General features: G+C 44.6%; 1 protein-coding gene across 1 annotated transcript in view; it reads left to right on the top strand.

The window, feature by feature from the left end:
- Positions 1-22,278, top strand: part of CDK6 (cyclin dependent kinase 6) — a 248,119-nt gene that overhangs the window by 108,704 nt on the left and 117,137 nt on the right. Inside the window, exon 4 of the mRNA XM_040352342.1 lies at positions 14,597-14,764. Coding sequence (XP_040208276.1) covers positions 14,597-14,764 — 168 coding nt within the window. The remainder of the gene's footprint in view (positions 1-14,596; positions 14,765-22,278) is intronic.

The raw sequence follows: 22,278 nt of genomic DNA on the forward strand, positions 1-22,278 counted from the left end.
TAGCAATCGGCTCTCTGTTTGCATCACATGACGGCTGTGATTAGACACGGCTGTCATGTGATCAGGAGGGCCAATCAAAGAGCCTTCCTGCCAATCTGAGAGGCGCCGTGTCCGGGTGACACGAGCACATCGGGATCACGCGGCTGCCACACGCGATCCCCCTCCTTCTGAGGGACATTCCTGAACGTCCACTCAGAAGGAGAGAGCGCCCACATTATTATTATTCCCACTATATGTAAAACTTTAAGAAAACCTTTTAGGTTGACTTTTACTTTAACACCTTCGTTAACCAATAGAACAAGCTGCTACGGTGTGTCGGGTTCCGTATTTCACTAGTTCACGTACATTGCGTCAACACGTTGATTATAAATAAGCTTTCTCTGGAATAACTGAAAGATGTAGCAAAATAAGTCTTCTTGTCTAAAACATGGGAATGTAGGCTGTACCAAATAAATATAACTAATACCTATAAATAAAAACTCAACATACCAAAGTGTATTTAAACAATTTTATTGATAATAATTATTTTTTATTTATTTTCTTTTTTGGTAATAGAAATGGCCGCGGCACCTTTATTGGTAAATATATAAATATATATAAATAAATAAATAATCCAATTAATAATTTAACTTCTTAATAAATAAAACTTTCAATATTCAACTTCTTAAAATAACTTTCCAAACTTAAAATTCTCTCTCAAGATCTCGCTCAGTCATAAAACTCGAGCGAATACCATAAATAATAAATAAATACAAGTCCCCCCTTGACTTCAAGGGTGACATGACACATAACAGGTGCTGCGACAGGGTGGGAGGGAAGGGGGAGCACACCACGCTGATCCAGGTTACAGCTGGTTAATGCCTCGGGGTGCTGGGCTTATATAGCCCCAAAAAGACCGGGAAAAACGTGACTTGAAAAAGACCGGGAAAAACGTGACTTGAAAAAGACCGGGAAAAACGTGACTTCAGCCTTCCCGCTCAAAATCACGTTTTTGCCGCCCAAAACCAGGCTTCTACCCGCCCAAATTATACCTGACAGCCATAGTGAAATAGCCATATAAAATAACGTTTATTGTAAATTTAATTTATTTATTTTGCCAGCCACTCTCCCCATGTTGTGGGCACTAATTAATGCCCCCTTTTCAGGAGTCTCCAAACCTTCTAAGCAAAGGGAAAAATTACTGTCCTTCATGCCGCGTACACACGGTCGTTTTTCGGCATGGAAAAAAAAATCATTTTTCAGCATGTCCAAAAAACGAAGTTTTTCCAACTTCATCATTAAAAACGATGTTGCCCACACACCATTGTTTTTGAAAAATTATGAACAAAGCGCGGTGACGTACAACACGTATGACGGAACTCTAAAGGGGAAGTTCTTTTCGCCTTTGGGCTGCTTTTAGCTGATTCCTTGTTAGCAAAAGACGATTCGCTCTTTTTTGTCTGTTACAGCGTGATGAATGTTCTTACTCCATTATGAACGGTAGTTTTACCTGAACGAGCGCTCCCGTCTCATAACTTGCTTCTGGGCATGCGCGGGTTTAAAACGTAGTTTTTGCCCACACACGATCATTTTTTACAACACGAAAAACGACATTTTTCAGAAGCCGAAAAACGATGTGAAGCCCACACACGATCATTTTAAATGACGTTTTTAAAAACTCATGCCGAAAAACGACCGTGTGTACGCAGCATCAGGCTTTAGGGGGGCCAGACTGTGGCTAGTGGGTGTAGAAAATCAACTGTGGGTATAGAAATGGGTATATTGGATTGTACGATTTTTTTTATTGTATTTACTTTATGGTTGAACTGGATGTCTTTTTTCAACCTGACTAACTATGTAACTATGTAAAATCCCCTCAGTGCCCCTTCATTGGCTTTAATGGGAGAAATAGTGCCCCGTTGATGGTGTCAGTAGGGGGAATCGTGCTGCACCATTAGATGTCAGTTGGTGCAATAGTACCCCAAGGGCCAGATAACGGGATGCAAAGGGCCACATCCAGCCCCCGGGCCGCAGTTTGGAGACCACTGGTCTAAAAAAAAATGTTTGGTTGGACCTTCCCTTGTAAACAAATGCATATAGGTAGTAACAATGTGCAATGTTTTGAATGAGTATTACATATTGAACCTCTCTGATGTGGTCAGGCATTCCAAAGTGATGAAAACCTTAGCTGACGGCTTCATTGGTCCTGTGCCTGAGTGAAGCCGTGGGATTTGTAACAAGTAAATCTCCACTTAAGTTATCCGCCAGCAAAAACAGGTGAAATGCAGCTGACTTGTTTTAAAGTGGTGTGAAAAAGGAAAAATATCTGTTCGTGAGATGTCTTTCTGTCAAACATGGTGATTTATTGGTTAGTACTGCCGGCGGGAGTAATCGCAAGTAAAAAAAAATGACAGGCTGATTGTACTGAAGACGATTGATAGAATATAGCAACCACATTTAAATCTGGACATGAAGAGGGCCCTGCATCAAAACGGTCTGTTCATCTTATACAGACATGGGCGTCCGCTCCATAGGGCAGGGGGGGGGGGGCAATTGACCCCCCCCCCCCCCGGAAAATCGAGAAGGTGTTGAAGAGTTTTGCGGCCGCGGGCTGTCTGAGCAGTCCCGGGCCGGATTTTACACAGACACAGCGAGCAGAGTGAAGCTGCCTCCCCCTCCAGTGTTTATGTGTACACAGGGGGAGGGAACCTGCTGTGACCCAGCCATGGTGATGGCTGATCTAAGGTATTGAATGGGATGGGGGGAGGGGAGGTCCATCTGTGCTGAAAAGGGGGTTTGTGCTGAATGGGAGTCCATCTGTGCTGAAGGGGGGGTCTGTGCTGAATGGAGGGGTCTGTGCGGAATGGGGGGCTGTGCTGAAGGGGGGGTCCATCTGTGCTGAATGAAGGGGTCTGTGCAGAATGGGGGGGTCTGTGCTGAAGGTGGGGTCTGTGCTGAAGGGGGGTCTGTACATTCTCTAGGCTATATTTATATGGGCATGAGTGAGTGAAGCTGAATTATCTCAATAGCTATTTCACACTGCCAACTGGCCGCGTTATCGGTAAAGCGCCGCTTTACCATCGTTTTAGCTGAGCTATTCGGCCGCTAGTGGGGTGCTTTTAACCCCTGCTAGCGTTTGATGAAAGGGTTACATGTGTATCACCACTGTGGAAGCGCCCCCCTCTGAAAAAATTTCAGCGGACACCCATGTATACAGACACCTTTAAAGATTGACTTCAGTACAACCAGCCTGCCCATAGATTGATTGGAGTTTGTCTGGTTCCTGCTGAACCAGGCACATTTTGATCAGTCTATGGCCAGCTTTAGATTAAAATCAAAAATCAGAAGGAAAAAGGTAAGTTGCTTACCTTACAACTTGGTTGCTATCCACTAGCAAGCTCGCGTAGGTGATGGTGATGTCACTGGGCCTTCTCCTAAGGTCTCCTAAGGTCCTAGAACACTGAGAATCTCACATTTTGCAAGAAGGCCCTCCAGCCAGTGGCGGTGCGTCCATAAAGGGCACAGGAGCGCCTCCCCCACTCTCCTGGCGCCGCTCTATTATTGCATTGCATGAATCTATCTATGGTCGCTGCTGACACCCCCTTTTTAGGTGCCCGGCCCATTTTTGGCCACAGGACACCTGAATTACAGCGGCGGGGTTTTTTTTGGAAGCACCTGATTAGAGCCATAGGCTCTAATAGGCACCCAAAAAACAGAAAGTTACGCGCTATCAATAGTAAGCAGCTCACACTACCAATGGACAATGGTGGAATACAAAACAAACATAAAAAGTGTAGCGCATAAAATTAATAGATTACCCAATGAAAGGATGAATTCATCCTTTCATTGGATGATCTATTAATTTTATGCACTACACTTTTTATGTTTGTCTAATGGGCACCCAAAACAGTCATCAGCGGGTGCCATGCTGGGCGTTCGCTGATCACTCAGCCTCTCAGACAATCAGAATGCAGGGTCTGTTACCGGTCACCTGATTCAGGCGCTGTGGTTAGACACCTGAAAGAGGACGGAAGAAGACATGAAGGACGTGCAGGAGACCGCAGTTGACCCGCTGCAAGACAGGTACGTGCCGGACAGTATATGATGGGGCACAGTAGCGACAATGGATGTGCACACTGGCAATATCTAATGGGGCACAGTAGCTGCAATTGTTAGGCACACTGGTAGCATTTGATGGGGCACAATAGCGACAATTGATGGGCACACTAGCAGCATTTGATGGGGCACACTAGCAGCAATTGATGGGCACAGTGTCAGCAATTGATGGGTACAGTGGCTGCGTTTGATGGCACAGTGTCGGCATTTTATGGGTACAGTGGCTGCATTTGATGGCACAGTAGCTGCGTTTGGCACAGTAGCTGCGTTTGACGGGCACAGTGGCTGCGTTTGATGGGCACAGTAGCTGCATTTGATGGGCACAGTGCCTGCAACTGATGTTTTTTTTTTCAGTTTGTTTGTGCCCCCCCAAAAGTTTTGAGCACCAGCCGTCACTGCCTCCAGCACTCTCATCGGAGATCAGGGTGTAAGATCATTTGTCTACAGTTTTTTTTTTTATTATTTAACTATAGAATAAAGACCATATGGAGTTTGCAAGATAAACAGATCATTTTGATGCAAGGCCCTCTTTAGGTCCAGATTTGAATATGGGTGTTATATACTGTAATTATTGAACAGAACATGATTTATTCACTGGTAGGTTTCTTAAACAAATGACAAGTACCACTTGCTTACTGGGCACATATACCCCCCTCCTGCCCAGGGGAAATTTCAGCTTCCGGCACTGCGCCGCTTTAACTGACAATTTTGCAGTCGTGCGACGTGGCTCCCAAAAAAATTGACGTCCTTTTTTCCCCACAAATAGAGCTTTCTTTTGGTGGTATTTGATCACCTCTGTGGTTTTTATTTTTTGCGCTATAAACAAAAAAAGAGCGAAAATTTTGAAAATAAAAACACAATATGTTTTACTTTTTGCTATAATAAATATCCCAATTTTTTTTTAAAAAAAATTCTCAGTTTAGGCCGCAATAAAAAAAAAATCGCAATAAGCAACTGGTTTGCGCAAAAGTTATAGCGCCTACAAAATAGGGGATAGAAATATTTTTTTTTTTATTATTATTTTTTTTACTAGTAATGGCGGCGATCTGCGATTTTTATTGGAACTGCAACATTATGGCGGACACATCGGACACTTTTGACACATTTTTGGGACCATTCACATTTATACAGCGATCAGTGCTATAAATATGCACTAATTACTGTATAAATGTGACTGGCAGGGAAGGGGTTAACACTAGGGGGCGAGGAAGGGGTTTAATGTGTACCCTGCATAGTGTTTCTAACTGTGGGGGGAGGTGACTGACTGGGGAAGGTGACCGATCTGTGTCCCTATGTACAAGGGACACAGCATTGGTCTCCTCTCTCCCCGACAGGACGTGGATCTGTGTGTTTACACACACAGATCCACATCCTTGTCTGGGTAACCGCAGATCGCGGGAGCCTGTAGGACATTGCGGCCGCCAGGCACAAGGAGGCAATCTCAGCCAGGCTTGCCCCCCCCCCCCCCCCTCAGTGGCCGGAGGAGCCGAGGACGTCTATAGACGTTCTCCCGGCAATTGAGAGCCACTTGTGGCCGTCTTTTCCCAATAGGCTGGATACCAAGTGGTTAAAAGAAAGACATAACACCAAAATCTCCCACTTTGACCACAAGTCCCTCTGTGCTTGTACTGCAGCATTATACACGATGCGGTGAATGAAGTGTCTAAGGAATGTAAGGTGCTTTTTTGGTTCTTATGCCCTGTACACACGATCGGTTCGTCTGATGAAAACGGACCGATGGATTTTTTCATCAGATATCGGATGAAGCTGACTTTCATCAGTCTTGCCTACACACCATCGGTTAAAAATCCGATCGTGTCCAACGCGGTGATGTTAAACACAACGACGTGCTGAGAAAAATGAAGTTCAGTGCTTCCGAGCATTCGTCGACTTGATTCTGAGCATGCATGGATTTTTGACCGATGGATTTCCCCACAGACGATCGTTTTTTTCTATCGGTGTTTTAACCATAAGAAAAAAAAAATTTCACCCATTGGAAAAAAAACGATGGGGCCCACACACGATCGGTTCGTCCGATGAAAACGGTCCGTTTTCATCAGACGAACAGATCGTGTGTACAGGGCTTTAGATTTTAGTTTTTTAGACGAGTCTTGTTAATGATACAGACATGGGGGGACCATGGTTGACTTGTTTTTTAATGTACAAGTTTGGTGCCATCATTCTCATATTTGTTAAACTGCCATTGAAATTGGAACTTTATACTAGTTCCAGGACTAACTAAATCACAAAAGGAAACTGTACCAACAGATTATAAGGACCGCCATTGGTGATCTCTGCTTGTAAAATCGGTAGTTACTTGGATTGATTGATTGGCTGATCCATAGGCTTCAATACTTTCTGAGACACTGACCTGGAAAAAATATTCAGTTTGTTTGATTTTCTGATTTACAAGCTTGTTCCAGGCAGTGTTCATTTTGGCAGCAAGTTTCAAATTAGTTTTAGTCTTATGCTGAGTACACACGGTCGGAATTTCCGACAACATTTTTCGATGTGAGCTTGTTGTCGTAGGCTCCATCGGACATTTGCTGTCGGGATTTCCGACAACAAATGTATGAGAGCTGGTTCTCAATTGTTCCAAATGACAAAAGTCAGTATGTAATTTCAGCTCAACCTCCTTTGTGTAGTAGATTCTTGACCTCTGCAGGTATCCAACACTTCTGACCATGTGGAATACTTGCTGTGGGACATACAAGCTGGTAGGTGGATCCACAGTGTTCCATAGGAGAGAATGGCCTAGATTCACAAAGAGCAAGGCGCACATTACGCCGCCGTAGAGTAACCACTGTTCGCTACACCAACGCAGCGCAGAGAGGCAAGCATTGCATTCAGCAAGCCAGTGCTCCCAACGCTGCGCCAGCGTGGCGTGGGTTTCGAAGGCGCACGTCGGCGTAGGTGGAAGTGGGCGTGAACCCATGCAAATGAGGCGTGACCCCATGGAAATGATGGGCCGAGAGCCAGACAGGTACGTATCACGAACTGCGCATGCGCCGTAACGTGGACGCACCCCAATGCACCTGCTCACAACCACGCCGGCAAAACTGCCTAAGCTACACCAGATCACTGCATACGCCGTGAACATAACGTATGCCCAGCCAGACACACGTCCAACGCACAATACACCGGCTTGTGTTCCCTGGTGCAGACCTGTGCATGTCTGTTGCCGGGTTGCACCTCCTTTATGGGGAATAACTTTACGCCGGGTGTAAAACTTACGCACATCTCGCGTAGCATGCGCCGGCCACACGCACGTTCGTGAATCGCCGTATTTTCCTCATTTGCATATTTGAATGTCTAAACAATGGGAGCATGCGCCCAGTCTAAATGTGCGCCCACCCCAGGCCGGCGTGAGCAAGCTACGTCGGCGGGGTGTAGCCTGGTTTTAGGCGCATGTCTGTTTGTGGGTCTTGCGCACAGATATGACGGCGCACATTTGCACTTACGACGGCGTAACTTGTTATACGTCGGCGTAAGTGCTTTGTGAATCTGGGCCAAGGTATTCAACACACCCAACAGTTGGGGATCTGCAGTGTGGTGGGGTTTCAAGACATAGACCTCCGGAAAGGTACGTATACATCTCCCTTTAAAGGGTCACTAAAGGAATTTTTTTTTTAGCTAAATAGCTTCCTTTACCTTAGTGCAGTACTGGTTTCATGTCCTCATTGTTCGTTTTTGCTTTGAAGGAGCTGTAATTCTGCTGTGATCTCCACACTTCCTGGTTGCCTGTTTCCTTATAACCATGGTACTGGGAGATTTTCACGGTGGTCTAAGCTGTCATTACTGTGTGTCTAAAACTCCTCAGAACCAAATCAGATTCATTTTAAAAACAAAACACTGCCCTGGATTTGTTTGTTTTTGTTCTGTGTGTCCGACTCACCTCTCACCCGGAACTTCATGTATGTACCTTTAAAGCCGAAAGTGAAACTAGAGGCACATTATATGATAGATTAAATTCAATTTTAATCATTTTTGAAAGGAATCAGTTAACTTTTATGTCTCTATACCCAATAAACAGTCATTTCAGCAAAAAAAAATTTTTCCTTTAGTGACCCTTTAAAGACTTTGCTTTAGATTGAACCCCACAAGTGACTTTAAGCATGACCCTTCTAAAATATACCCAAACCTTTATTAAAGGAATAACCTCATACTACATTCCCTCTAGTTTCATCTTCTCTAGTCGTTTGGTGGTGTTTTACTGGGTTTTATGGGACTTCAGTTTCCCAGCATTGCAGGACCATAGTCCTACCGCAGCCTTGGCTTTATTGCTACAATACAGAGCAAGAGAGGGGGTCTTGTGCACAAAAAAGGGACATTTGCAAACCGTGCCTCTCATTTAAATGTTAAACAACTCTTGAGCCTCTTTCGGCAGCTTCTTGTGTGATTACAAGGGCACTTGGGGTGTAGTGGGGCCCCTGCTCAGTACAAAGGGGTTAAAATCATTTTTGCTTTGGAGCAGTTGCAAAACCTCTCTCTGTGTGACTGCAAGCCATTGTTTTATCTCTAATCAGCAACCAGCTGGCTCGCCAGTGAATAGCGCTGCGGGCCCCTGGCCATGTTTCATGTGGGGTCTTGGCTGGGTGGCCAAGCAGGCAGCCCGCAGACAGTGTCAGAGCCATTCAAGGCTATTGGCACAGCAGTGTCCCCATTAATTTCTGCTTGTCACACGCTGTCATGCAAGTTACACCAGAGAGGAAATGACCGTTAGAGGAGAGGAAAAAAATCCCAGACATTATCTCTGAGGTTAAACGAGTGGAGACAATTAGCATCCATCCAGAGACAGCTGCAGGAAAGAGAGCCCTAGATGTGGGGCCCCCCCTATGCTAACGTACCTTGCAGGCCTGCCCACAGATTCCGTTATCAGCATCTGCCACATGGCAATCCCGCAAAGTACCAGTTACAGAAGTGACGATCGGCTTCCTGGAGTCTTGGTTCATTCATCAGAGCCCTGTGTTTGGGCCTGGAGGCTTATGTAACTGGAACCTAATCTGGACTAAATGAAATGGACGTTAGACGGTACAAGTAGATATGGTAGAAAATCTATAGATATATTTATTCATAAAAAAAGAAGGTATATGAAGAAAGAAATAATATACAAAACTTTGTGAACAGAGTTTTTGTGCTGCAGGCAGGAGGAAGCATTTCCTCAGTCTTCTCCCACCCATTGGTCAGACTGAAACATCGTAACTTTGTTGTAAGTCACAAGATTAGAGGTTGTGACAGGGGCTGAACTGTGTTTGTGAAAATAGCCAAGACCTGCAGCAAACCAGGATTTACATAATTGTTTTATCGCTAAGCAGTATATATATATATATACGTGTTTGTTGAAGAATCGTATTTCTATTCTTCAAATACTGTGCATAAGGAGTGTGTCTTGTGACCATATTGTTTATACATATGCACGCTATGTTTCCTACTTTAAAGTAGAGGTGCCACCTGTCAAACTCGGCAAGTAGCGTTAAAATTGTTGCCCCCCGATGCAGTTAATAAGTTAATGTGTACTCCTCCAAGCAGCACCATGTCCACTTATAGGTGGGAGCAGGCCCGGACTGGGACAAAAAATAGGTCCGGGCATTTTAGACTGAGCAGCCCGGGGAGGAGGGGGGGGCGCCGCGGTTAATAATGGGATGTGGGGTTCCAGCGCCTTGTACCTCTGGACCCCTTTACATTACACAGCACCCTGCACTTCTGGACCCCTTTACATTACACAGCACCCTGGACCCCTTTACATTACACAGCACCCTGCACCTCTGGACCCCTTTACATTACATAGCACGTCACCTCTGGACCCCTTTACATTACACAGCACCCTGCATCTCTGGGCCCCTTTACATTACACAGCACCCTGCACCTCTGGGCCCCTTTACATTACACAGCACCCTGCACCTCTGGACCCCTTTACATTACACATCCCCCCACAGTTTGTTACACAGACACCCCCCTAACAGTTCTGGATGGAACCCCACATCCCAGCGGTTAATGATGGGATGTGGGGTTCCAGCGCCTTGTACCTCTGGACCCCTTTACATTACACAGCACCCTGCACTTCTGGACCCCTTTACATTACACAGCACCCTGGACCCCTTTACATTACATAGCACGTCACCTCTGGACCCCTTTACATTACACAGCACCCTGCATCTCTGGGCCCCTTTACATTACACAGCACCCTGCATCTCTGGGCCCCTTTATATTACACAGCACCCTGCATCTCTGGGCCCCTTTATATTACACAGCACCCTGCACCTCTGGACCCCTTTACATTACACATCCCCCCACAGTTTGTTACACAGACACCCCCCTAACAGTTCTGGACCCCCTGCATGTTACACTGGGGGGGAGACGTGACATGCGTCCCATCGGGCATATGCCCGGTATGTCCTATGGCCAGTCCGGGCCTGGGTGAGAGGTCACGGGGGGAGGTAAGAACGCCCATGTGGAAGGAACCTAAAGGTCTTCAGTAGAGTTGGGCTCAGGGCTTTAGGCAGGTCACTTGAGTTCCTCTACACCAGTCTGGTCAAACCTTGTCTTTATGGAGTTTGCTTCTCGCATAGAAGTACAGTCATGCTAAAATTAAAACTTCCCCAATCTGTTACCACAACGTTGGAAGAGTATAATTGTGTAAAAAAAAACTTTGTATTGTGTAGCATTACCAGTACATTTCACTGGAAACACCTGGACTTAGTCGTTTGTAAGAGTGTTCACATACCTTTTGCAATATATGGTATGCAAAGCCCTTATTTTCTTAAAATGTGATCTGATCCTCATCTGTACTAACATTGGATAGTGTGACTTTTCATGCGACTTTGGGCACACAAGTTCCAGCCCATTGATTTTAGGGGCACCCGTTCCAATCTATGCGACTTCGAAAAGGTTCCCGCATTACTTTGATGCAACTTTCTTGCGACTTGTGCCAGAAAGTGTAAAGTTGCATCAAAGTCACACCCAAAGCTGTGCGTCTTTGGAGTAGCACTAGTGGAAACACAGTCTTTATGGAGACAGTTTAGTACTGTGGCTACTCTTCCTAGAGACAAATATATTTTTATTGTACATAAAAATAGAACATATGAGGTAGATCCTCATATGCATCTGCACGAGTTGTATAGTACAAATTATTATCGAAAGTAGGTATAACATAAGCATAAGTAGCCTACCAGTAAAGGTAATTACCCCAGGCAAAATAAGAACATAAACATATAACCTAGGGTAAGGACCAAAACCTGAGGGTCGCACATTCGAATATGTCAAGTTGGGAGCAGAAAAAAAGGAGAAGTCAGAAAAAGAGAGAGGAGAGCAAAAGATCCCGATGAGGTTGAGGGGCTACTCTTCCTAGAAGTTGGCGCCCAAGGCGCAATGCAGAATCCTCAGTGAGGTAAAAAAGAACCTATGGGTGACAGCTAAAGGCTTGAAGACATCACTGGAACTGGCAGACATCCCTGTTCATGAGTCTACCATATGTAAGTCTTTGAACAGGCAGGGTGTCCATGGCAGAACACCACTGAGGAAGCTGCTGCTCTCAAAACCAACATTGTTACTCGCCTGAAGATTGCCAAACAGCACCTTGGCTCCTTGACTACTGACAAAATGTTTTGTAGGCTGATGAAACAAAAGTTGAATTGTTCAGGGTGTAATACGCAGCACTATGTATGGTGGAAAATGTATGCAGCTTACCAACATCAAAACATCATCCCAACTGTGAAGTATGGTGAAGGAACATCATGATTTTGCCTTGTTTCACTGCCTGGACCACTTTCCGTCATCGAGAGGAAAATAAATCCCTACGTTTAGTAAAATATTCTACAGGGTGTCTGCCCACCAGCTGAAGCTTAGTAGAAGGTGGGTGATGCAGCGGGACAATGACCCTAAGCATCGAAGTAAATCCACCACAGACTGGTTTCAGAAAAGGAAAATGTGCCTTTTGGAGTTGCCAGATCAGAGCCCAGACCTTAACCCCATAGAGATGCTGCGGAATGACCTCAATACAGCCGTTCATACCAGACATCCTACAAATATGCCTGAGATTAAAACGTTTTGTAAAGAGGAATGGTCCAAAAAATTCTGAACATACCGAAAGCACTGCTGCCAAATTAAAGGAAGTTCGGCCAGCTATTAACTCCATCGGATCACATACTTTTTTCTCCAGCTCTGGGAATGTTTAATAGGCGTGTGCAATACAGACATGAGCAATTAGAATAGATTGTGTGCTATCAGCTTAAAGGGTAACTCCACTTTTGTGGGAATAAAATAGCAAAAAAAAAAATAATATAGCGTATACAGTTGCGACACAAGTCATATTGTAGTTGAATGTTGTTAAAAATGATCTTTTCTTTTCAATCTGCAGCCGCTGTAATTTTCTGTAGAATGCAATATGGCAATCTGGAGGTGTTTTGTACTCTTGTAGGTAGATTCAGGTAGAGAGGAGCAAAGTTACGGCGGCGTAGCTTAGCGTGTTTAGGCTACGCCGCCGTAAGTTACCTAGGCAAGTACATGATTCTCAATGTACTTGCCTGCTAATATACGGCGGCGTAGCCTAAAGCGGGCGGGCGTAAGGGCGCCGAATTCAAATGTGTTGGAGGGGGGCGTGTTTGATGGTAATGAGGCTTGACCTCACGTTTTTTTTGTTTTTTTGTAACTGCGCATGCGCCGGGCGCCTACATCTCCCAGTGTGCATTGCGGCTACGTATGCCACACGGGCCTATTGATTTTGACGTGGACGTAAACGACGTAAATCCCGATTCGCGGACGACTTACACAAACGACTTAAAAAATTTGAATCTCGCGGCGGGAACGGCGGCCATACTTTAACATTGTTATTCCACCTAATAGGTGGAATAACTTTAGGCCTGCTAATGCCTTACGGAAACGGCGTAAATCGACTGCGGCGGCCGGGCGTACGTTCGTGAATCGGCGTATCAACTCATTTACATATTCTACGCCGTCCGCAATGGAAGCGCCACCTAGCGGCCATCCAAAATATTGCAATCTAAGATAGGATGGCGCAAGCCGTTGTATCTTAGATATGTTTAAGCGTATCTGTGTTTGAGCATACGCTTAAACATAAGTCGGCGTAGATTCTGAGTTAGGTCGACTTTTCTACTGATAAGTCGGCCTAACTCTACCTGAATCTACCTAAGAATGTGTACAGAACGCTTCCCAGAAATGTCATTTCCTGCTTGTGTGATTGCCTTACTGATTTTCCCAGAAGTCTGCACTAAGATATAAGTCAGATTTTGGGCATCTCCTGTAATAAAAATTACATTTTTGGTGAGATACTCACAAAAGAAAATCTCCTCTTAAAGTGGTTGTAAACCCACTTTTCATGCACCTGGGAGCCGCCAGTCACGGCACGGCCTTCTTTAGGAACGGCACGATCACCGTTTCTAAAGTGCGCCTGCGCTGTTGTCTACAGCGCATACGGTGCAAGTGCACGGTCTGTGTGTCTGGGCGGGGATGTGCAGAATAGAGGCGGAGAGGGATGGTCCCAGCGGCTCTTTCATGCCTATAGAACAGCAAACTCTGCGAGCCTGGGCGGGGATGTGTGAAAGGAGGTGGAGAGGGGCAGTCCTAGGAGGCTGACTGTATGAATTGAAATATCCGCGCTGCAAGCTTGTGCGCGGTGGAGAGGCACTTGGTATACATTCCTGTGATAGCACAGCCCTGTCATTACTCGCCCTCCTCATTTGTTTACTCGCCAAATGCTAGCAGGCGAGTGCAAATTTTGAGGGCTGCACTAGCTTAAAGGAACCTATTTAAAAAATAGAAAACAAACCTTTACAACCCCTTTAATCTAGGCTTACCTGTAGGTAAAAGTGGTTGTAAAAGGTTTACAACCACTTTAAGGAATGCATTGCAGACCCTGCAACTTTCCTCATTAGAACCCCGCAGGTGCAGCAGCTGATTGATAGTTATGAAATCACTCCTATTAGATTCACTTTGCACATGGACACAGAGAACCAAACAGCTATTTCTTCATAATAATAAAAGGTAGGAATCTACAGCAAAGTTTGGTATAATCCCTACAATGTACTTAGATCACCCAGAGGGGAATGTTATTTTTTGAACAAAAGCGGAGTTACTCTTTAGGCACATTGGGGTTTATTTACTAAAGGCAAATCCACTGTGCACTACAAGCACACGGCAAGTGCACTTGGAAGTACTGTTGCTGTAGATTTTAGGGTGACGTGCAAGGAAAATAGAAACAGCATTTTTGCTTGCATATGATTGGATGATAGCTTCCCCTCAGATCTACAGCGACTGCACACCCAGTGGATTTGCCTTTAGTAAATTAACCCCATTGTGTTTGTCTATCGTTGTGGCTTAGATATGGATCAGATCAAATTCTTTGGGCAAATTATGTCAGAAAACCAGTTTATTTGAAGGGGTTCACATACTTTGTCTTGCCACTTTAGTATATTCAGTTATATCAATTTTGTGGTCTATGAATACCGACCGCCAGTGGTAATTGCAGTCTATTCTCCTTTTTTAGGACATGATGCACCAGCTTCTCCAGGGACTGGACTTTCTCCATTCACACAGAGTGGTTCACCGTGACCTCAAACCTCAGAACATTTTGGTCACCAGCAATGGACAGATAAAGTTAGCGGACTTTGGCCTTGCACGGATCTACAGTTTTCAAATGGCACTTACATCTGTGGTAAGTCAATTTTGGCTGTCTTTTTTATACATTTCTTGAAGTCATTGCATACTCCTGATAATTGGCACTTATTTACAAGAAGGTTTTTTTTTTTTCCAGTGGATGAAATGGTGAATATTAAAGTAGTCACGACAGGGCTTAGGCGTAAACCTGAATTTTAATTGTGAAAGATGTATGTTATTGCTTTATATATATATATATTTTTCCTTTTGAATCGTTTCACTGATATATAGCAGTTATCAAAGGGGTCAGAAGTCACCTGATGCTTGCCAGTTACTGCCTGACCAAGATGGGATACGTTGTGTGAGGTCAGGGTGTTGTCAGGCCAGACATCAGGTGACGTTTGACCCTCTACTTGCCTCAGCAATGGCAGTTCCCATATGTCTTTCCTGCCCTGCATAGGTGTGCACCCCAAAGCTCAAACACATATGCGTTTGACATATTTACCGGCCTCTTCTACGCTCTCCAGCCTGAAACCAAGGGATGAAGGGGGAGCAAGGGAGCACATGGGGGACCCGTGCAACAGAAGGAAGAGGAACAGGGAAAGGAGGGGTGGCATATTTTAGTACTGATCCCCCCCTATATATTTCTCCTGTGGTATCTGAATGTTGACAAAAGGGAGAGGAGGAGAAGCCTAGCTTCAGATGCTGCAGGAGGAAAATACTAATCGGTTTCACTAAAGTCCACCCCCGCCACCTTTCCAGTCCAGGTTCTGATGCCTCGTACACACGACCAAGGAACTCACAGGCGAAACACATCGTTTTGCTCGTCGAGTTCTTTGTTAGGCTGTCGAGAAACTCGACAAGCCAATTTTCTCCATTCCCGTCAAGGAAATAGAGAACATGCTCTCTTTTTGGCTCGTCAAGTTTCTCGACAGTTTCCTCAATGAAAATGTACACACGACCAGTTTCCTCTGCAAAAAAATATCTCCCAGCGAGTTTCTTGCTGGTTTTTGCCGAGAAACTCGGTCGGATGTACGAGGCCTGAGAGTTGGCAAGGAAGGATTGCGGTTTACCTGTCATCTGCTCACCATTGACAGGTTGCCAACCCAAGAATTAGGGTGTGCCAGGTGTGCCTTGCGCACGCCTATGCTGCCCTGTAAAAGTTTTTGCGTCATTACACTTAGTAGCCCTCTACAGAATCCTGAGCCATGTATCTGAGTGCCCAGGAACCAACGTAGGATTCTGTTACGCCAACTTTGTTTTGACCAGACAAAGTTGAACTCTAGTAATCTGCCACCAATCCTCATTATTGGTCTCTAAAGGCCCATAAACACGATCAGACTTTTTGACAACAAACCTGTTTGATCGGACAATCCGACCGTGTGTACACTCCATCGGACAAACTTTTTCGCTTTTTCATCCGACAAATGTTCACTGTGAGAACAGACAAACTTTCCGGCAACAAATGTCCTACGTTGTCTAATCCGATCGTGTGTACACAAGTCCATCGAACTAAAGTCCAAAGTACAAACACGCATGCTCAGAACCAATGCTAAAGATCAGACAACATTAGCAGAAGTTGCCCAAAGGGTGGCAGTAAAGAGCTGAAAAACCATGTAGTACGTCAATTACGTCACTACGTTCGTGTTTGTTGGCTGAAAAAGTCCTACCGCGTGTATGCATACCAAGTTCACGGCCAACGCCCTTCGGACAGAAATCCACGGAAAAGTCTGATGGAAGTCCGATCGTGTGTATGAGGCTTTAGAGTGATAGACTGACTCACTGATCAACTACAAGGTTTTGGCCTGAGTTTGATATGTTGAGATTTAAAGAGAAGAATTTAAAGTGTAACTTCACTCTCTTACTCAACATTGACTATTTGTAATCCTTATGTTGCTAGCATTAGTAAGTAGATGGGAAGGTATAACATATTAACTTGTTTTAAACTTGTTTTAAACTTTTTACATTTCTTCCGTTACTTCCTGGTTTCTGGCCTAGGCCACAATGTTGACATACATCAGGGGTCTCCAAACTTTCTAAATAAAGGGCCAGTTCGTTGTCCGTTAGATTTTAGGATGGCCAGACTATGGCCAGTGAGAGTCCCGGCATCAATGGGAGTAAAAAAAAAAAGGTAACACAGTGCCAATGAGAGGAATGGTGTCTCATCTTTGGTATCACTGGGAAGAATGGTGCCCCATCATTGATGGTACTGGGAGAAATAATCCACATTGTTGGTGTCAGTTGAAGGAATAGTGCCCCACAGTTGAATAGAGGAAGTGGGAGGAATCATACCTCACCGTTGATGTCAGTTGAAGGAATATTGCCTCGTATCAGAGGGAGGATGGTGCCTCAAGGGCCGGATAAAGGCAAGCAAAGGGCCAAATCCAGCCCAGGGGCCAAAGTTTGGAGACCACTGTTATACAACCTAGGAGTCTTTAAAAGGGGGAGAGGGGCTTTCTCAGCTAAGCACACCCTCCTGCCTGTGTGACTGAGCTAAGGGCAAATGAATTCCAGGAAGTGAATGCCATATAAATCACCCGCCCTTACTGAAGATGGCCACAACCAGAAATGCTGGGGGGTGTGCACAACCCATTATATTTTGCTTATTAAAAAAAACAGTGAAGGTGACTTTTCATGTGTCTTTGCCTTGAACCATTATTCCACCTTGCTTAATTAAGTGTAATCAGTTTATAATGGAAAAAAAAAGATTTTTCGAGGTGTCCAAAGACCTGGGTTGGAAAAGGCTTCCAGTGCATACAAAGTGGATTTCTATCCTTTTTGTCTGTTGAGGAAATATATTAAAAAAAAATCTGCATTCGAGATATAGAGTTAAGATCTCTTTGGAAACAGGGGCAAGTGCATTGGTTAGCTTAGTACTGCCAGGCCTCTTTGCCCCCTTTCTTCTGTGCCCAACACAACCTGGCTAAATTGGGAGCCCATACTATACTTTGGCAATCGCTGGGTTACATTATATACTGTTTTGTGCTGCTTATGAGGAGTCTCACATCCCCAGATGACGCTGGTTACGTGTTGGAAGGCCTCGCACGTGACGTATTTCCACAAGTCGGCTTGACCACTTGTACCACCTGCTGTTTTTTTGTAACACATGCTGTGTAATGCCTTAAAAATTGTTAGGCCTCGTACACACGACCGTTTTCCTCGACAAAACCCATCAAGAAACTTGGTGGCAGAGCTTTTTTTGCCGAGGAAAACGGTCGTGTGTACGTTTTTCGTCGAGAAAACTGTCGTGGATCTCGACGAGAAAAAAAGAAAACAAGTTCTCTTTTTTCTCGTCAGGAGTTTCAATTTCCTTGCCGTGTTTCTCGTCGGGCTGGTTTACGATGAGAAACACGATCGTGTGTATGCTTAGAAACCCGCGCATGCTCAGAATAAAGTATGAGATGGGAGCGCGCCTTCAGTAAAAGTAGCGTTTGTAATGGAGATAGCACATTCGTCACGCTGTAACAGACTGAAAAGCGCAAATCGTGTCTTACCAAACTTTTACTTAACACGCAGTAACATGAGATTAGCAAAAGCAGCCCCAAAGGTGGCGCCAGTGGAATTGAAATTCCCCTTTATAGTGCCGTCGTACGTGTTGTACGTCAACGCGTTTGAGAACGACGAGATTTTGTCTTGACAGTGTGTACGCAAAGAAAGCTTGAGAAGATTCTCGACAAACGTGACAAGAAACTCGTCGAGGAAAACGATGTTTCTTTTACGACGAGTTTCTCGGTCGTGTGTACGAGGCCTAAGTGTGATTTTATCATTTTATTAAAATCTTGGTGACATACTACACCATGTGGATTTTCCTCTGTACTTTAACTTCCTCCATGGAGTCTATCTTGGCTTATCTTTCATGCAAGATCGTGGCGTATATGGCTGCTGTGCAGCAAGGCGCCTGATCATCTCCTTGTGGGAACAGAGCAGCTGGTGAGGAGCTCATTTAATTGTTTGTGGTCATTTATGTTGGGAGCACTTTTTCTTCGGTGATGCACGTTATCATCATTCCTTCAAGGCAGGTGAGGGAAAAGAGAAGAACAACTCTCGGTGGCAGGGAGATACTGTAGGCCTGTTTTAAAAAATGTTACCTCTTATCAGAAGCACTGACTAATTAGGAAACATCGAGGTCAGCCGTCTTATCAGTATGACAGAAGTTCAGATTATGTTTCAGTAAACGTTAGTCATATAACGCTTCCCCGGTGTAACGTCTACCAATATTGCACACATAACGCACCTCTCGGGTCCAGAAATGAGCACAGCGGATCTAATTTATGGTTCTTTCTAGAGAAGAACTGACTCAGCTCATGATTCCCATAGCAGTCAGTTGGGTTCTTCCAGTGCAATATTGGAGAGTGCGAAGCAATATGCAAGTCACGCAGGTTTTCAGTTCATGCTTTTCTTCCGAAAACAAGTTTTAATGACCTTTCGGAAAGTAGAACTTTAATAAAACCAAACCCGTTAAAGATATGGTCCTATATTCTTCGACATATCAGGTTGTGAACACCAAAATTCTTGGTTAACGTTCTTATGCTATAGTTATTCCTCTCTCATTTACTAAATGACACTAATAATAAAACCCACCAACCCCCTTCCTGTTCCTAGGGCCGAGGACAACATGGAAACCCAACAAGCTATAGCAGCCACTAACTCCCTAGCTGACCTATGCTGGTCAACGTTAGACTTCTCTTTGAGTCCACCACTCCTGCTCTCAGATTCACCACTCCTGCTGTCCGGTCCACCACTCCTGCTCTCAGATCCACCACTCCTGCTCTCAGATTCACCACTCCTGCTATCAGGTCCGCCACTCCTGCTCTCAGATCCACCACTCCTGCTCTCAGATTCACCACTCCTGCTGTCAGGTCCACCACTCCTGCTGTCAGGTCCACCACTCCTGCTCTCAGATCCACCACTCCTGCTGTCAGGTCCACCACTTCTGCTGTCAGGTCCACCACTCCTGCTGTCAGGTCCACCACTCCTGCTCTCAGATCCACCACTCCTGCTGTCAGGTCCACCACTCCTGCTGTCAGGTCCACCACATCTGTTGTCAGATCCACCACTTCTGTTGTCAGATCCACCACTCCTGTTGTAGGATCCATCACTTCTGCTGTCAGGTCCACCACTCCTGCTGTCAGATCCACCAATCCTGTTGTCAGGTCCACCACTCCTGCTGTCAGGTCCACCACTCCTGCTGTTCATACTTAAAGTGGAGTTCCGGCCACAATTTCACTTTTTAAATATAAATACCCCTGTAATACACAATCTTAATGTATTCTAGTAAAGTTAGTCTGTAAACTAAGGTCCGTTTTGTTAGGTTGTTACAGCATTTAGACACTTTATAAAATAGAAATTGTCTGGGGCCATCTTAAGTGTGGGCATCATGAAGCCAGACTGTATGACTTCCTGGATTTCAGCCTTTCAGATCTCGCACATGCTCAGTGCTGCACAAGCAGTGTCAGATCAGGTTTCAGCACCTGTGCTGTCCAAGTCACATGATTCTTTGAGACTGGGGAGTGCAGAGACTCCTGGAAAGTTACACCCACTACATTCCCAGGAGTCTGTGCGGTGTAGGTTAGGAAGCATTAAGCACCTAGGTGCAGGAAGTGGGAAGATTAACTATTCTGCCTAGCAACAACACTTTGAAGGCATCTAAAAAAAAAAAAAAAATCGTAAAGGACTAATGACATTTTTTTAAAACTACTGATGTAATGTTATATTTATGAGTGGAACTCCACTTTAAATATGTTAAAATATACAAGACTTGTAAGAAATGGTTCATCCTGCAGAACTGAGATGCATGCCTGTCATAACCTGAAACCATGATGTTATCTTTTTTTTTCACTTATTATCTTTTAATTGATGGATGTAATCCGACTATTATTATAAAACTCGAGTCTTGATAAGTGGTTAAAAAAAATATCCTTGGTTAAATTGTGTTTTGGTCTGTACAAAACAAGCTGGAGGGTTGACTTTGATCTCTTGTTGGCGCTGTAGACATGGCCAGTCCAGCCCACTCCAGCCTCCAGTTGAAGGATTGAGAGCCCACCATGCGGCAGAGACTCGAGAATTGTAGTCTTTGTGGATATTGTTTTGTCACTGACAAAGGGTTGCAGAGTTACCCGTCTGTCTTGTTGGCATCTTTTGAAATGAAAAAGCATGTACCGTATATAAAGTGGCAAGATAAAAGCAAAAAAGTTACTTCTTGCTGTTTTTAATTCTTGAAAATACTGTAATTTTTTTTTCATTTTTTTTGCTCTTGCGTTAATTTTTTCTGGTCACGGACCTATCCCTTAAGCTTCACCTAACACTAAAACTAAACCCTCCCCTTACCCAAACAATAGCAAATAATGTAACCATTAAAGTGTATATGGGGGTATTTTTTTTTGTTTTAAATGTAGAAGGATTAGACCAGGAATCCTCAAACTACAGCCCTCCAGCTGTTGCGGAACTACACATCCCATAAGGCATTGTAAAACTATGAGGCCTTGTACACACGACCGAGAAACTCGACGGGCGAAACACATCGTTTTGCTCGTCAAGTTCCTTGTGAAGCCATCGAGGAACTCGACAAGCCAATTTTCTCCATTCACGTCAATGAAATAGAGAACATGCTTTCTTTTTGGCTCGTCGAGTTTCTCGACAGTTTCCTCGACGAAAATGTACACACGACCGGTTTCCTCGGCAAAATATCTCCCAGCAAGTTTCTTGCTGGTTTTTGCTGAGAAACTCGGTCGTGTGTACGAGGCCTGACATTCACAGACATGACTAGGCATGATGGGAATTGTAGTTCCTGAACAACTGGAGGGCCGTAGTTTGAAGACCCATTGATTAGATTAAAGGTAAAAAAAAAAAAAATCCTAAATAGCTTCCTCCTTCACTTACCTCATCCTTCCATTTTGCTTTTAAATGTCCTTATTTCTTCTGAGAAATCCTCACTTCCTGTTCTTCTGTCTGTAACTCCACACAGTAATGCAAGGCTTTCTCCCTGGTGTGGAGTGTCGTGCTCGCCCCCTACCTTGGACTACAGGAGAGTCAGGACGCTCTCTAGGTTGCAGATAGAGAAAGAAGCTGTGTGTTAGTGGGTGTCCTGACTCTCCTGTAATCCAAGGGAGGGGGCGAGCATGACACTCCACACCAGGGAGAAAGCCTTCCTATCAGAGCATGGCATACGTGGCCTGCTCAAGGGAGACCATGCACAGGATAAAAGAAAGCAAACAATGCAATCTTTTTAGCAAGCTTGTGACAGTAAGATGCTAAGGAGGGCCACAGAAAACAATTCTATGGAGGAATATAGGTGGTAAAAAGGAGCACCCGATATCCAATGAAATTCAAGTTGGAAGGTGAATTTGTAATCATTTATTGAAAGTAGCAACAAGTGATCAAGCAAACGCGTTTTGGGGGAACAAAGACTCCCCCTTCCTCAGGGCTGTTGCTGTATGCTAATTGTGAATAAGGAAGGATCCCAAATAGGTGTATCTGAAACATCAAGATGGGAATGATAGATTTATGCTGTGTTTTTTTATAGACATCTATCATTCCAATCTTGGTTTTCAGACACACCTATTTGAGATCCTT

The sequence above is a fragment of the Rana temporaria genome, chromosome 5 (assembly GCF_905171775.1).
Source record: "Rana temporaria chromosome 5, aRanTem1.1, whole genome shotgun sequence".
NCBI lineage: Eukaryota > Metazoa > Chordata > Amphibia > Anura > Ranidae > Rana > Rana temporaria.